Below are 14901 nucleotides of genomic sequence, written 5' to 3' on the forward strand. Positions count from 1 at the left end.
TGGGCTATATCTGTTTGTCACTGTATTTTGTATTTTTTCGAGTGGAAAAGATAATTTTGCATTTGAGGTGCTAAACTGTTCTTGATTTCTTATAATTTGAATTTCTTTATCTTTTTGTTTGTATTGTGAGAGAAATATAAGAGGCCAGTGAGGTATTGTCCAAATGTACTTGGGGTTCTCTCTCTTTCTCTATTGGTCTCATTCAAAAGCAACCATCTGTAAATACTTTTGTTTTCCAATAAGAATTATCTTTGAATTTCTTAAAAATAATATAAAAATCAAAATTTGTAAGAGAATACTCTTACTGTCATTCCAGCCTCAAACTCATAATGCTAAGCCTTCTATTGTGTGGGAATCCAAATCATGGTTCCAAAACTGGCCCAAAGCAGTCTTTTCGCCGAGGCCTACATTTGCCTTCTGGTTCTTGTTAGAGCCATTCGTTCATCAGTCATCACTATGTGCTTCAATTAGAGGACAACGTGATTATTCAGCCCCTGTTTCTTTCACTCTTTGGATCATTTTTTCTCTATTTTATTTTGATTAAAAAACAGAATATGTGTTTGTTTATTTATTAGAATCATTATTCTAAAAATTAATTTGAATCAAATAAAATTTTTTATATTGAAAATGAAAAGAGGGGGGATTTGTTTTCTATTATCCTATTCTATTTAACTCAAAACATTTTTCCAACTTTATTCAACTAAAAACAAATCATCTTTCACTCCTCCCAATCTGAAAATTAATCCACCTAAGACCACCACCGCTAGCCGCCAGCCACTGTCGATCGTCAATGCTAGAACGATGCACAATCGATCGGATCTAGTTGGTCTTCCACCAATCTGACCATTTTCGGCCAGATCCATGGGTTAGAAACGACTAGATCTACAGCCAGAGATCTAGCTATTGACAAAGACTAGATTTTGGTCATTAACGACGGCCAGATTATATCGTACATATGGCTGTTTTCGTGGATCTTGCCAAATAAATGCACGACTGGCCAGATCCAGTCAGTTTTGCGTCTTTCTAGAGACTATCGGCTATTGTCCAGCGATGGTGACTAGCGACCGGTAGTGGCTTGAGTGGCTGGGGTGTTTTTATTAATTTTTAAACTTTTATTATGGAGGGTGTTTAGTTAAATTAACAAATGTATGGGGTTAAAAATTAATCTAAATATTTTTTAAAAATGTATCAAACAACCTTTTAGCATTTTATCTAATTCTGATATAATTTTCAGATATTATACAAAATACATTCTTAGAATCTTATCTTATTCGATTTAATCCAATTCAACTCAACTTAAAATAGTTTTTCAGAATATCCTTTTTCAAATAATTTACCAAACATTAAATTTTCGAAATTCTCTTTATTACTTTTTTTTTTTTTTCCCCTTCTTCCTTTTGACTTTGGAAAATAATACAGCCACTGACAGTAGTGTACCGAATAACATGGTAAAATCCTGACCGTTGATTAATTTTAACTTAATATTAATCAACGGTCAGGATTTTATTATATCATTCGATACACAAATTTAGTACACTACTATCTGTGCCTGTAGCATTACTCTTTTAACTTTTCCCTATTTCAAATAGTCCGCTGAACTGTTTTAAGTTTTAACTACTTCAATGTTCTTTAACCGAATTACCTTTTTCCATTATACCTTTGAAATACTGTCATTTCTGGCATAAAGCTTTGAATCCCATCTCATCCATCTTAAGAAACCTGGAATCTTGGTTCTTAAACATCACATATTAGATAACATATTTATGATATTTCTCATTTCCACAAATTCTAATACCGTCATCGTATCTTAGAAGAGTAAAGACTTTCCTACCCAAATAATGTTTAACTGCACTTTCTCACCCATAGACTTTTAAAATATCATTTTACTATTTAAATTTTTATTCTGTTTCCGATTTCGATATCGTTGCTACCCCACATTACCACCATTCTCTTCTCCGATCACCACTCACCAAAACCCCTCAAACCCTACTCCCGCCGACCTCACCAATCACTGACAATTGAGTGATCAGGGTTTGCACAGCCACCCCTCCCAAGTCAAATTCTGATCGATCCCAACCACCAAAATCCAATATTCCATTACCAAAAGACTCATCGGCCTTCCTTCTTTAAAAACCCCAATAGTCTGAACTGAGTTTGCTCTCTGTTCGTCGTCGGAATATAAATTTTGGTAGTAAAATTATACTTTAAAAGTCTGTATGTAGGAAAGAGTCATTAAACCATTATTTGGGTGAGAAAAAGTCATTAACTCTATTTTAGAATATTACTATTAGCTCTTTAATAGGTGGTATTAGACAACACTATATACAAAACGAAATTTAACTATCTTTATCCTTAAACTATACTGTGCGAAACCGAAAAGAATACAGTTTAATGAACTCAAAATTAACCCATACCAAGGAGTGGGTTTACTTGCATCTTTGAACCGTATTAATTTAACGATTACACATTTACTCGAGTTCTAAAATATCATTGTTTTAGCTGATTATTTGTTGTCCTTGTTCTAACATTAACCATTACACTAATCTGTAAACTCATAATCATTGGTTTAGTGAAAATATAGAGAAACAGAACCTTGGAGAAGTCCGAATCTTACCCTAAAAATCAAACTACAAATGATCAAATTTGATACCCAAGTTGAAAGGAATGGAGTTGATGACAGCTCAAATTTGCAAAAGAAGAAAAGAACAGAAAGAAAGAAGAAACTACAATAGTTAAAACCTATAAGCCATAGAATGGTTTCTGTTGAAAGCAAGGCTTTAAGTTTAACAGGAGGTGAATGTGAACTCCAAGGAAAAAACTAGCAATCAAGCCTAGCATTTACAGATTAGAAAAAAAGAAAAAAAAAAATGATGTATAATTGAAGCATGATAAAGAAAGACACTTTCATCGTTAATCTCGAAAGCCGAAAAGTAACTCTCCACCATGCCATCACGCTTTCCTTCTGCAGCCCTTAGTTTCATTCCCAAGAAAACAAAAGTTTACACAGTAGTTTTGAAAAGACACAAAGTGGAAATGTTTTGGTGGTGTCAAATTCAATTCCATGTCAATGTAATAGCATTTTTGTCTGCCTCTGTCTCGTTTGCCAATTCCCACTTTACTTCTAGAGCCATGAAGCACAAGTATGGATAAGCTAAACTAGAACATGTTTAATTACTGTGTATGATGTTTACCTGATGCGAGTTTGTTTGTGTTTTGGCCTTTGATTTCCAGGGAATTGGACGAATTCCTTCTGTTTCAACTCTTTTTATCACCCACTCATTGTAAAGTGGGAAACAGCACAACCTGATTAAGTGATAAAATATGTTAAATAATGGAGAATTATTAACTGAACTAAGCTAATGTAGGATTAAAAATTGCGTAATTCCAGGGAATTTACCACAGACAAAGACAAATAGCCGTCATGACTCATGCATTTGTGTGTCCAATCTCTGAGCTCTAGAATTTTGCATACAAAACCACGTAAACTTGTTCTCATTTGATAAAACACCAAGTTTTCAGCCGTAATGCATCAACTCCTGTGTCTTGATTTTGACTGAAAGCATTACTTAAAAAACTCTTTCTGAATATTTATCTTTATCTCTTCACTCAACTTTGGATCCAACAAGCAACAGTCATTTTGATTTATCACCTAATCAACATTCAGAAAGCTGCAGATTTGGTTTGCAATCTCCATTTGAAAATCCAAGTCCCAAAAAGTTAATTAACCTTTCAGGATTTGTAAAGGGAGAAATGGGAATTCTTGGTGTCTACATGATAACATTTTTTAACTAGAAAAAGGTACTATTTCAGGCAATTCATATCTCATTTTTAGAGCCCAGTTTGTAATGATGATGATTAGGTCTTTATTTAAAGTGTTGTTTATTAATAATCTATAATCAAAAGAGCCCTTTTAAGGCATAAATTAGGAAAGGTTACCAAAATTGAGAATGACAATGTAGGCCACAAAGGAGACCGAGAAGAGACTAACTTTTTAACTAAAGTCAGAAATGTCCCCAGCCACAACAAAAAGAACATCCAGCTCTCTCATGATTGTTATAAAGAGTTAAATTTCGACTTCTTATCCTAAACAAACAAGTTCCATAGAAAGAGCACTAGTGAAATATCATTCACACAGAGAAAAGAAAAAGCTGAGGACAATGACAGGATTTGGCTCTTCATGCGGAGCATGCAAATTTCTGAGAAGAAGATGCACAAATGATTGTATCTTTGCCCCTTACTTCTGCTATGAACAAGCTGCATCCCATTTTGCAGCAGTCCATAAAGTGTTTGGTGCAAGCAATGTCTCTAAGCTATTATTTCACTTACCAGTTCACAACCGAAGTGATGCTGCAATCACCATTTCTTACGAGGCATTGGCTCGAATGCGAGATCCTATCTACGGCTGTGTCGCCCAGATTTTCGCCCTCCAGCAACAGGTTTCTGAAAATCCTGTGATATCAAATGTATCAGTGTTTCTTCTCTAACAAGTAAATCCTGAAATGCGGAACATGAATGCTTATAGATTAATTATTTATTTTTCCCTGCAGGTAGCTAGCTTACAAGAGGAAATAGAACTTCTTGGAAATCATATGGCGGCTAATCAAACGGTTGGTGTTGCTAGTAGTGGAAGTTCACAAGCACCTAATGAATTAACATGCAGTCAGTCATACTTTTCTCCATATCCAGATGCCATGAACACACCTTACTATCAGAATCAACAGGCTGAAGCTGGACAGCTAAATCATGGAGGAAACATAAATGCGACTCAAGCTTTTGATACCCAAATGAACGTACAGATTCCTTCCATAAACGGATGGGAAGAACAAAACATTCTTCGTGAGTCTAGCCCTGATTATTTACAGAGATTCCTGGAAGAAATGGACCAACAGAATTTTGCATATTATCCATGGTTGGACACAAGTGGCGATGCCACAAATTAAGAGGTCCGGCGTGGAAGCAAGATTAGCTGAGAGCTCCACATGAAAACAAGTTACGTACTCTCTGATAATGTCACCTTCACAGAGTAAATATCTCAATTTTGTTCCTCAAAAGTACTGTAAGACTTATTTTGGTGGCACCATATAAATAATAGGTTGATGTGATAAATACATTACATATGTCAAAACAATTGTCATATCAATTGGGGTGCAAAATTGGCTTGATTTACTTGTAATGTCTAGTATTATTATATTTTTCGCATTATCCATTTTGTTATATTAACCTGTAAATTACCTTGATTCTCCCTATGAAGATGTTTGCTTATTTTTAAATTCAGCTGTCATAGAAGCATCCTTGCCTCCTTAAATAGCCTTGCCATGCATATATTTATTCACTCAAGGATATCAATATTACTTCAAAGTCAACACCTCATTTGGTGTGTTCATGCCATGAGTATAATTTAAAGAGTGGTGCCTTCGTGCATGATTATTAACATTTAGAGAAGTTTCAATGGTTTATAATGGGCAACTTAATGATCTCCAAAGTATTATTTCAGAGCCTTAATAAGAGTTTAGAAATGTGATTTCCATCGAGTCATCGAGTATTCATGGCCACGCAAGCAAACTATATCACAAAGATGGTCAAAAGAAATGTGATTGCCATTCCAAAGTGAACATAAAGAACATGAAAATTTGATGCCCACTTCCATTCATCTTTTATATATAATTTAGCAAACAAAATTAAGAAAAAAAAAAAAAAAAAAATTAAAACCTTGGACATTTCCTGAAAATAGGTTAAATCGGAGAGTTGAGCTAAATACAACTCACTTCATCTCTATAGTCCTTGTGTTTTTATTTATCGATGCTGTATTATCAGACAATGAAGGCAGAAACCAAACCAGCTCATGAACACCATTCTCTGGCATTTTGGAACATCTTTAACCATGGGCTTGGACCTTTCTTATCCACAGTCCAGTCCTTCGGATACCATGGGAATTGCCACATCAAGAAGCAACGCTCTGGATGCGGCATCATGGCAAGATGTCTTCCATCAGGTGAACAAATTGCTGCCACTCCTAAGGGAGAGCCATTAACATTAAATGGGTAAGCTTCGGTAGGATTCCCATCATCGTCACAGTATCTTACTGGGGCCAAATCTGAGTGAATAACACGATCCAGAACACCATCATCGGGGAAATATGCTCGCCCCTCACCATGGGCCGTCCATACACCCAATGTACTACCTTCCATTCCTTTGAACATCATAGCCGGTGAGTCCTTTATTGACACACTTGTGAAGCGGCATTCAAAACGACCAGATTCATTGTGAACGAACCTTGGTTGTGATGGGTCTCCACCAGCACCATGCACACCCCCAACTTGAGGCCCAGGAACCCAACCCAATAGAGCCATGAGCTGACACCCATTGCAAACACCAAGACTAAAAGTGTCTGACCGCTTATAGAACTCCTGGAACTGATTTAGAAGTGGTTGGTTGAATCGAATGGAAGCAGACCAACCTTTTGCAGAATCAAGAACATCAGCATAGCTAAAACCCCCTACAAACACAATTCCACGGAAGTCCTGAAGAGAGATAGCACCATTAAGGAGATCTGACATTGTAACATCCCATGGTTCGAAACCAGCAGCATAAAAAGCTGCTGACATTTCTCTGTCCCCATTGCTACCTTCCTCTCGAATGACAGCTACTTTTGGTTTTGAAGTTGCAGTCATGTACTTCTCATCTGTAAAGGAAGGTGTGAAGGACAATTCCCAAGAAGGTTCATGCCTAGACTTCAATCCTTCTTTTTCTGATTCCACACAATAAGCCAATCTTTGGAACTTTTCCAGCTCGAAACTGGTTTCCTCCCACATGTCTCTTACTAAAGAAGTTTTCTCATTCAGATGAGTTACCCTATCAACATTCAATTCTATCATGGGTAAGCCAGTCACCTGTCCAATGATCTCAGCAGAAACACCAGCACCATTGAGTCTTTTCAATACAGTATCCAAGTTTGTCTTGCTCACCTCAAGAACAAGACCAAGCTCTTCTGCAAACAGTGTATGGAAGAGGCTGTGTCCTTTTGACTTCAAGTTCAATGTAACCCCACAGTTCCCAGCAAATGCCATTTCCAGTGCACAGACCAAAAGCCCACCATCACTGATATCATGACCAGCAGATATAAGTTCATCTGCAAGAAGGTCCTGAACACCGTCAAATACCCTTTTAAGGTAAGGAACATCTTCAATATCAGGAGACTCGTCTCCAACTTGGTCGAACACCTGAGCAAGAGCAGATCCACCCAACCGGCGCTTCCCCTTCGCCAAATCAATGTGAAGTAAAACACCATCATCTCCTAGTTTCAAATCTGGGGTCACTGTTTTTGTTATGTCAGGACATGTGACATAGACACTAATAACAAGATTTCCAGGAGCTTTAACAACCTCTCCACCTGCATGGGCTGCCATGGAAAGACTGTCCTTTCCCCCATCAATCGCAATACCAAGTTCTATCATAGCTTCTGAAAGAGCTGTTGCAGCATCATACATAGCTGCTCCTTCCCCGTCAAGCTTGGCAGCATACATCCAATTACCACTCGCTTTAACATCAGAGAGAGAAGTAACCTTCGCCCAAACAAGATTTGTAAGTGCTTCTCCAACCGCTAATCTTGCCATTGCTTTTGGATTAAGCAAGCCCTTGATTGGCTGCTCCCCAATGGCACATGCACCTCCAGTCAAATCAGTATACGTCTGAGCAATGACAGCAACATCAGCAAGAGTGATTTGCAAGGGGCCAACAGTTTGCTGCTGTGCTACAAGCCCTGTCACACACCTATCCACCTTTGTCGTTAAGAATCGCTTAGAACAGACAGATGGAAGTCTCAATACCCTCTTCAGTGAATCCGTCACTGTAATCCCAGGAGCAATATCAAGTGGCTCCCGAGCCTGGTCAAACCGAGAAAATTCAAAGGTTTTTTGAGGCATGTCCCCAAGTACTTTCTCAAGCTCAAGATCCACAGCAGGAGGAGGGGGAGGAAGTCCACTTGACTGACACTTTTGAATAGCTAAGCTATCAACTAATACAACACGTCCCTGACCACTAATGCTTCCAATAACAGCCATTGAAACTCTCTCTCTTTCACAGATCGATTGTAACAAATTGCGGCTTTCAGGCTTCACCAGGATTGCATCTTGCTCCTGATATTCTGCACCCCATATTTCTAAAACAGACATAGTGTGATCACCAACTACAACAGCTCGTATATCAATCTCAGCACCCTTAGGGTATATGATTTCCTTCACAACATTACAGTTCCCACCAGCTCCTTGATCATGAATGCTTATAATTGGGTTATTCTCTCCCATTTCAATGCATGCACGAACAACACGATATAATTTCTGTGCCATCTCAGCATCTCCACGCTGTACTGCATTAAAATCAAGATCTGCATCATTCTGCCCACTAACCATGCTAGATGCTGCTCCACCACCCATTCCAATACGATATGCAGGACCCCCAATCTTCACAACCAACATTCCAATGTCAGGCTCTCCTTTTGATATATGTGTATGATCAATCTGGCCAATGCCTCCGCTGAACATAATTGGCTTCAACCATTCCCGCCTTTCCCCACTTGGGAGTCTCATTCCAAAACTTCGAGTGTAACCCTGAATCAATGGCTCTCCAAATTTGTTACCATAGTCTGATGCGCCATTACTAGCATCAATAAGGATTTGAAGAGGGGAAGCCAAGTTTGATGGATATTTGAAAGATGGATCTTCCCAAGGAGCATAAGACCCCTCTATATTGAGGTTCCCAACACAGTAACCAACTGTAGATGCAACAACAAAAGATCCCCTTCCTGTGGCATGAGTATCCCTGATTCGACCCCCTGCACCTGTCTCTGCACCAGGATAAGGTGCCACAGCACATGGGAAATTGTGGGTCTCTGCTGTAAACAGAATATCAAGGTCACAAGTACTTGCAGTTAATGGACAAGTTGAACCAGGTTGGACTGGTCGCAATTGCTTGGCTGGGAAGCCCTTGATTGCACTTGAGTTATCCTTGAAACCAATGACAGAATTGTTTGGGTTTGCCAGCAAGGTGCTCTTCACAATCTGCATAAGAGTCCTATCCATAGGTTTTCCATCGATGACAATCTTCCCAGTGAAAAACCAGTGCCTGCTGTGCTCACTATTAGATTGTGCAATATCAAACAATTCAACTGTTGATGGATTCCGTTTAATGTCATCCCTAAAGAGCCTGGTGTAATACTGCAAATCTTGCTCATCAAATGCCAAACCCATCTCCTGATTGATTTCCTCCAACGCCTTCCTGCCCTTCTCCATCACAGGCACATATCTGACTTCCTCGGGAACCACACTGGTCTTGAATGATGTCAGCTTCTGGACATAAACACACTCAGTCATTCGATCATGAACCATTGCTGCAAAATCATTGATCTGATTATCTTGCAGAGCTCCCTTACTATACAACAAGTATCTCCTAGACCTCTCTAAACGAATCACCTCTGTTAACCCACATGCCCGACATATTGATACAGCATTAGCAGACCATGCAGTAGTAAATGACAACCTAGGCCCAACCTCAATTATTACAGATTTCAACCCTTCTTGTCTCTTCTTCTCAAGAAAGCTCTCAGCCCCCAAATTCTCTGGCTCATACGTTTCTTGAAGAAGCCACTTCAAGACTCCAAGCTTCTCGCTCGAAATACTTGAATCAAGACCAATATTAAAACACTGTTCTGTTTTCAAGCCAACAATCTGGTTCGAAATCTTTGTTTGAACTGACTTGAGAAGCTCAGCTGTTGCACTATCTTGAAGCAATGGAACACGATAAAAATGAACAACCTCTTCAGCGGGCTGTTCCACCAATCTTGTTTGTTCATCTATGGAACTGCTAACATTCCCAGAAACAAGAGCTCTGGGCCTTGATTGAGCACAACATTTCAATGAAAAGCCTCTTCTATTAGATACACCAAACTTCGAATTCTGATTACATAGTGTGCCCCATAGCAAGTGTTTCCGCTTGATAGCAGAATTTTTATTCAAAAGAAGTGTATGCCTCTGTGTACCCTGTTATTAACATTTAAAAGAATAACAAAATATTTTCAAATTTACAACCTCAATCCAAAACCTCAGGACACAAGATAAGAAAAAACAGGATGATATGAAAAAGAAAAGAAAAATAGCGTCAAAATAACGGAAACTCAAAAAAGCATTAAGTTTTTTTCTTTTTCGCGTGTATGTCTGTAACAATTTCCCACAGTTTTGCAGGAACCAACCAGAATATAATGAATCAAAACTTACTTGTAAGAAGTCAGCCGCTGTAATTTCCTTTAAACCAGCCATTTACACAGCCTGCAATACCCACAACAGAAACAAATATCAATATCTTCACGAACCCATAATTCCATTTCAAAGTCCAAACATCCCAGCAGCACAAAATCAAAACAAAACAGACCCTTCGCAAAACAATCAAATTAACAACCGAAACAGAGCTAAATAAAACAATTAAAAAAAAATCAATCACTATCAATAACAAATATAAATTAAATAGTTATGCAGAAAGATAAAGACCTGGTTGTAGTTAAGAACAAAGAATCAGTGATGTGAGTAGTGAGAATTTGGTGACTAGGTTTTTGTTTTATATGGAGCAAAACCCTACTTCGTGTATTAGTCTAGGAGTGGCCAGTGTGCGTGTATTTGCTTTGCGTTAGTTTTCGTTTCCATTTCGGACACAATTAATTTAATTAAAAAATCTAAGTAAGATCCTTGGTCGGAATAATAACAAATTCCTCCCTAAGGTTTGGCTTACCCACACTTTAGTCTTTTATAATTATAATATTTCAGGAATGTTTTGATGGTAGGACCGACGGATCGACCATTGTTAATGATAGGAAATTAGGAACATCAAGAGGCTCGTTTGATATACTTTTTTTAATAGCATTTGTAGAATCCTATTCTAAATACATTTTAAAATAAGATTTTGCAAATGTGTTTAAGTACATTATCGGAAAACATTTTCTGAAAATATTTAGATTACTTTTTAACCTCTTACATTTGTTAATTTAGTTAAACACCCTACAACAATAAAAGTTTATAAATTAACAAAAAAATGCCCACCCACCCAATCGACTTTTGGCAGCCAGTCATTACTGCCAAACGGTGGTCGTCAATCATCGAAATGACGCACGACCGGCTGGATCTAACCTGTCGTGAGCCAATCTTGCCTTTTTTTGGCTAGATCTATAGTTAAAAAATGGTTGTCAACTACCAGATAGATCTGGCCGACAAAGGCAAGATCGACGCATAACTAGCCAAATCCAGTCGATCGTGCGTCGTTTCAGCGCCAAAGGGCGACGGTGGCTATTGGCAGGTGATAGTGGCTTGGGTGGATGAGGGTATTTTTGTTAATTTATAAACTTTTATCAAGAAGGATAAGTGTTAAATGTTTTTAGTTAAATAAAATATGATTGGATTTTGAAGAATATTAAAACAAACATATTTTTCATTTTTTAGGATAGGATATGGTGAGAATATTGTACGAAACACAGCCAAAACGTTACTGACAGCACTTATATATGTTGGTAAGTGACCAGATTCACGCAGCAAAAAAACATAATTATACAAACTAAAAAGTCACTTACACATCTTAAAAATCCAAGCACAAAATTGTATTGTTCACATACATTCACTTAAAACGTAAAATAAAATCTGTGAAAAAACAAATCCATATAAGGATTTAGTTCATACCCACGTTTGGAGGCTCCTCCGAATATCTCTAACTTCGCTCACAAACATTGTTCATAGCGCTGTTTATCAAGTATTGTTCATCGATACTGTTCACCGGCTACTATTCATCGATACTGTTCACCAAACTATTCATCGACATTGTTCACCGATTTCTTCGCTAATCGATCAAATATAGGATCGCACTCACGGAAATCCATACGAAGATAATCCGAAGAACTGACAATTGTTTTGCTAGAACAATTGTCGGCTTCAAATAAAGACAATCAAAGAAAAGAAAATTTTCTTTTTGCACTCAAAGAGTGAAAACATAAGAGAGAGAGAGAAAGAGAGAGAGACAGAGAGAGAGAGAGATAGGGTGGCTAGGTTTTTTATAAAAAGATTTTTATATATTTTAATTAAGTTTCACTTATATAGTGCAACTAATTAAAACCCTATTCCTATAAGGAATATCCATGGGCACCAACCCAAGTTTACCCTTGTAACCAAACACCATGTAATTGGTATTTTAAATTAATGAATTATTATTATAATTAAAATCAATAATATATTAACATTTAACTAATAATAACAATTCATTTAAATATATGCATACATATATTTAAATATAATCTCACATATTTAATTTTAATATCAAATTAAATACAGCCAACAACCTCAGCAAATTTAATTACACTGCGAGATTACCAAAATACCATTTTGTCATAAAAGATGAAAATACTCTTCCTACAAATTGATTCTTAAATTATGTTCTAAGTGTGTGACCCGTAGGCTCTTCATCATATCGGTAGTGTGTAGTATTGCGATTAATACCAATTAATCATCTCACTACACACTGACCAAGATTGGCCCCTAGCAAGGCATCATGGTCACCCGATAGATTCAGATTCAGTGAAATTGCAGCCTATCAATAGTATGGTTACCGTGCAATCAAATTCTTTCATCATCTGTTATTTCATCGAGACTGAGGTACATAAATAGTGTCAACCTCGGATATCCTCGACATGTTTGTATTCAGTTATTGGACCAATGACAGAAATATTAAATTGAATTGAGCAATAACTCAATCCCACTGCGGCCACAGATTTAGTGTCATTGTCATTTACTGAATTACTCAGTGAGATAACTTCTCCCGTACCCAAGAGTGATGAATCATTTGTCGATCCACCATAGCCTTAATACACTCCTTAATGCAGCCAATCACTACCGTATTGATAGCTCTAAATATAACTATGTTGGGCTAGTGTCCAACTATACCAATCGGTGCATAAGGCGCTCCGGTGATCTCAAGTCTAAGGATCACATACACCACCATTTATTAGAAGATTTATTCCATAGACACTAGGGTTACCATCTATATGGAATCCTCTAGTGGGTCTGTCTAGTGAATTTGCCTACAACAAACACCTATGTGTCGCATCAGGTTATCAGCAAACAATCTTGACAAATGAGATCAGTCACTGCCTTTTGACAGGGTTGTTCAACACTATGATAGTCTTACCGTAGAATAATACTAGGGCTACAGACATTTCTAGAATGGCCATCATATGTGATCATAGGGTTCTCACTATCAAGATTTGAAACACTTGATACCTTCGTCATGGTTCTACCATCCTAAAGACATATATCAATACATATAATATGATTTACGTGATATAGTGGATAATGTCTTTAATTGATTAATAAACATTATTACAAAGAGTCAATTCCACAATAATTGATTAGCTCTAGGGCACCTACTCCAACAATCTCCCACTTGCACTATAGCCAATTATTCATGTATTTAACATCGAATGACCCAAGTGCCGATCATGCTTCTACTCCAACTGAAATTTCAATAGTGGGTTAGTAGGTATTTTGCAAATATGTACATTCTCTTTCTAATTGACTACTCAGATCAAATTGAATCAACTAAGTAAGTGTTTGGACTACTGGTAAGAGCGTGATTCCTTAGCCATAACAATGGCTTCAATATCATCGTAGTAGAACTTTACTGGATGACCAATGCTTGGAACCACATCAAGTTCAGTAATGAACTTATTGATCCAAACCACATATACGACTGCATTAAACAATGAGATATACTTAGCATTAATAGTAGAATCCGCTATAATACTTAGCTTCGAGCTATTCCAGCTCACTGCAGCTCTATTGAGACAAAATATAAACTCGGATTACAAGCGAAAATCATCTTTATCTATTTTAGAGATTAGCATCATTGTATCTTCTTACTGTGAGTTCATCTACCACTCCATAATCCTAGAACATATTCTTAGTCCTCTTCAAGTACTTAAGGATGTCCATTAACACTCATCCAGTGTAGTCCTCTTCAAGTACTTAAGGATGTCGATTAACACTCATCCAGTGTTACTCATTTGGATATGATTGATATCTTCTACAAGTACTGAATGCACATAAGACATCAATTCGAGTACATGACATCACATTGCTCACTTGGATCCAATCGATATCTACTACAAGTGCTCAATGCAAATGAGATATTATTTCGAGCATGCAATCAGAGCATCGCTCACTTGGATCCGATTGATATCCCTTACAAGTGTTTAATGCATATGAGATATCAATGTAAGCATACAAGATGGATCCAATTGCTGAAGCATTTGGGATCCTCTTTAATCTATCTCTCTCATTGTGTAGTTTAGAACACATATCCTTAGAGAGATAGACACCATACACCACAAGAAGAAATCCCTTATTGAATTCTTCCATACTGAATCTATTCAGTAAATTATCCATATACTCTGACTTAGGCTAAGCAACCTACCCTATCTACCACGATAAATCTTCATTCCGAGAATGTAGGTTGCTTCTCCTAAGTCCTTCATAGAAAAGCTCTTGGATAACCAAGTCTTTATCGACTGCAAGCTCGGTATATCATTCTCGATCAAAAGTATGTCATCAACATACAACACCAAGCATGCCACTGCGCTCCCACTCACCCTTTTGTAAACAAAGGCCTCATCTTTGTTCTTGATAAAACCGAATTTTATTACGGCTTTATTGAAACGAACGTTCCAACTCCTTAAAGCTTGTTTGAGTCCATAAATGGACCTCTGCAACTTGCATATCCTTTTAACTTGTCCATCAAGAACGAAATCATCGGGAGGTGCCATATACACATCCTCTTCAAGGTTTCCATTCAGGAAAGCATCATTGATATTCATTTGTC

The 14901-nt window shown here is 37.4% G+C and overlaps 2 protein-coding genes across 2 annotated transcripts; one reads left to right on the forward strand and one right to left on the reverse strand.

The window, feature by feature from the left end:
- Positions 1 to 4157: 4157 nt before the first annotated feature.
- On the forward strand, positions 4158 to 4940 carry LOC116109114 (LOB domain-containing protein 29-like). Its single transcript, XM_031395350.1, has 2 exons — positions 4158 to 4436; positions 4548 to 4940. Exons 1-2 carry the CDS (start codon positions 4158 to 4160, stop codon positions 4938 to 4940), a joined length of 672 nt encoding a protein of 223 aa, XP_031251210.1.
- Positions 4941 to 5579: 639 nt separating this feature from the next.
- Positions 5580 to 10662, reverse strand: LOC116109128 (probable phosphoribosylformylglycinamidine synthase, chloroplastic/mitochondrial). The gene is made up of 3 exons (XM_031395355.1): positions 10539 to 10662; positions 10269 to 10319; positions 5580 to 10034 (listed from the first exon to the last, which is right to left on the reverse strand). Exons 2-3 carry the CDS (start codon positions 10308 to 10310, stop codon positions 5841 to 5843), a joined length of 4236 nt encoding a protein of 1411 aa, XP_031251215.1. The 5' UTR covers positions 10311 to 10319; positions 10539 to 10662; the 3' UTR covers positions 5580 to 5840.
- Positions 10663 to 14901: the final 4239 nt, after the last annotated feature.

Source organism: Pistacia vera, unplaced genomic scaffold (genome assembly GCF_008641045.1).
Source record: "Pistacia vera cultivar Batoury unplaced genomic scaffold, PisVer_v2 Contig572, whole genome shotgun sequence".
In the NCBI taxonomy this organism is placed as follows: domain Eukaryota; kingdom Viridiplantae; phylum Streptophyta; class Magnoliopsida; order Sapindales; family Anacardiaceae; genus Pistacia; species Pistacia vera.

What these genes read in the sequence shown, in the direction of transcription:
- LOC116109114 (XM_031395350.1), top strand. Translation starts at nt 4,158, where the DNA reads ATGACAGGATTTGGCTCTTCATGCGGAGCATGCAAATTTCTGAGAAGA. An exon ending in TTTTCGCCCTCCAGCAACAG is followed by an intron (nt 4,437 to 4,547) that starts GTTTCTGAAAAT and finishes TTTTCCCTGCAG; the next exon opens with GTAGCTAGCTTACAAGAGGA.
- LOC116109128 (XM_031395355.1), bottom strand. Translation starts at nt 10,310, where the DNA reads ATGGCTGGTTTAAAGGAAATTACAGCGGCTGACTTCTTACAA. An exon ending in CAGCGGCTGACTTCTTACAA is followed by an intron (nt 10,035 to 10,268) that starts GTAAGTTTTGAT and finishes TGTTAATAACAG; the next exon opens with GGTACACAGAGGCATACACT.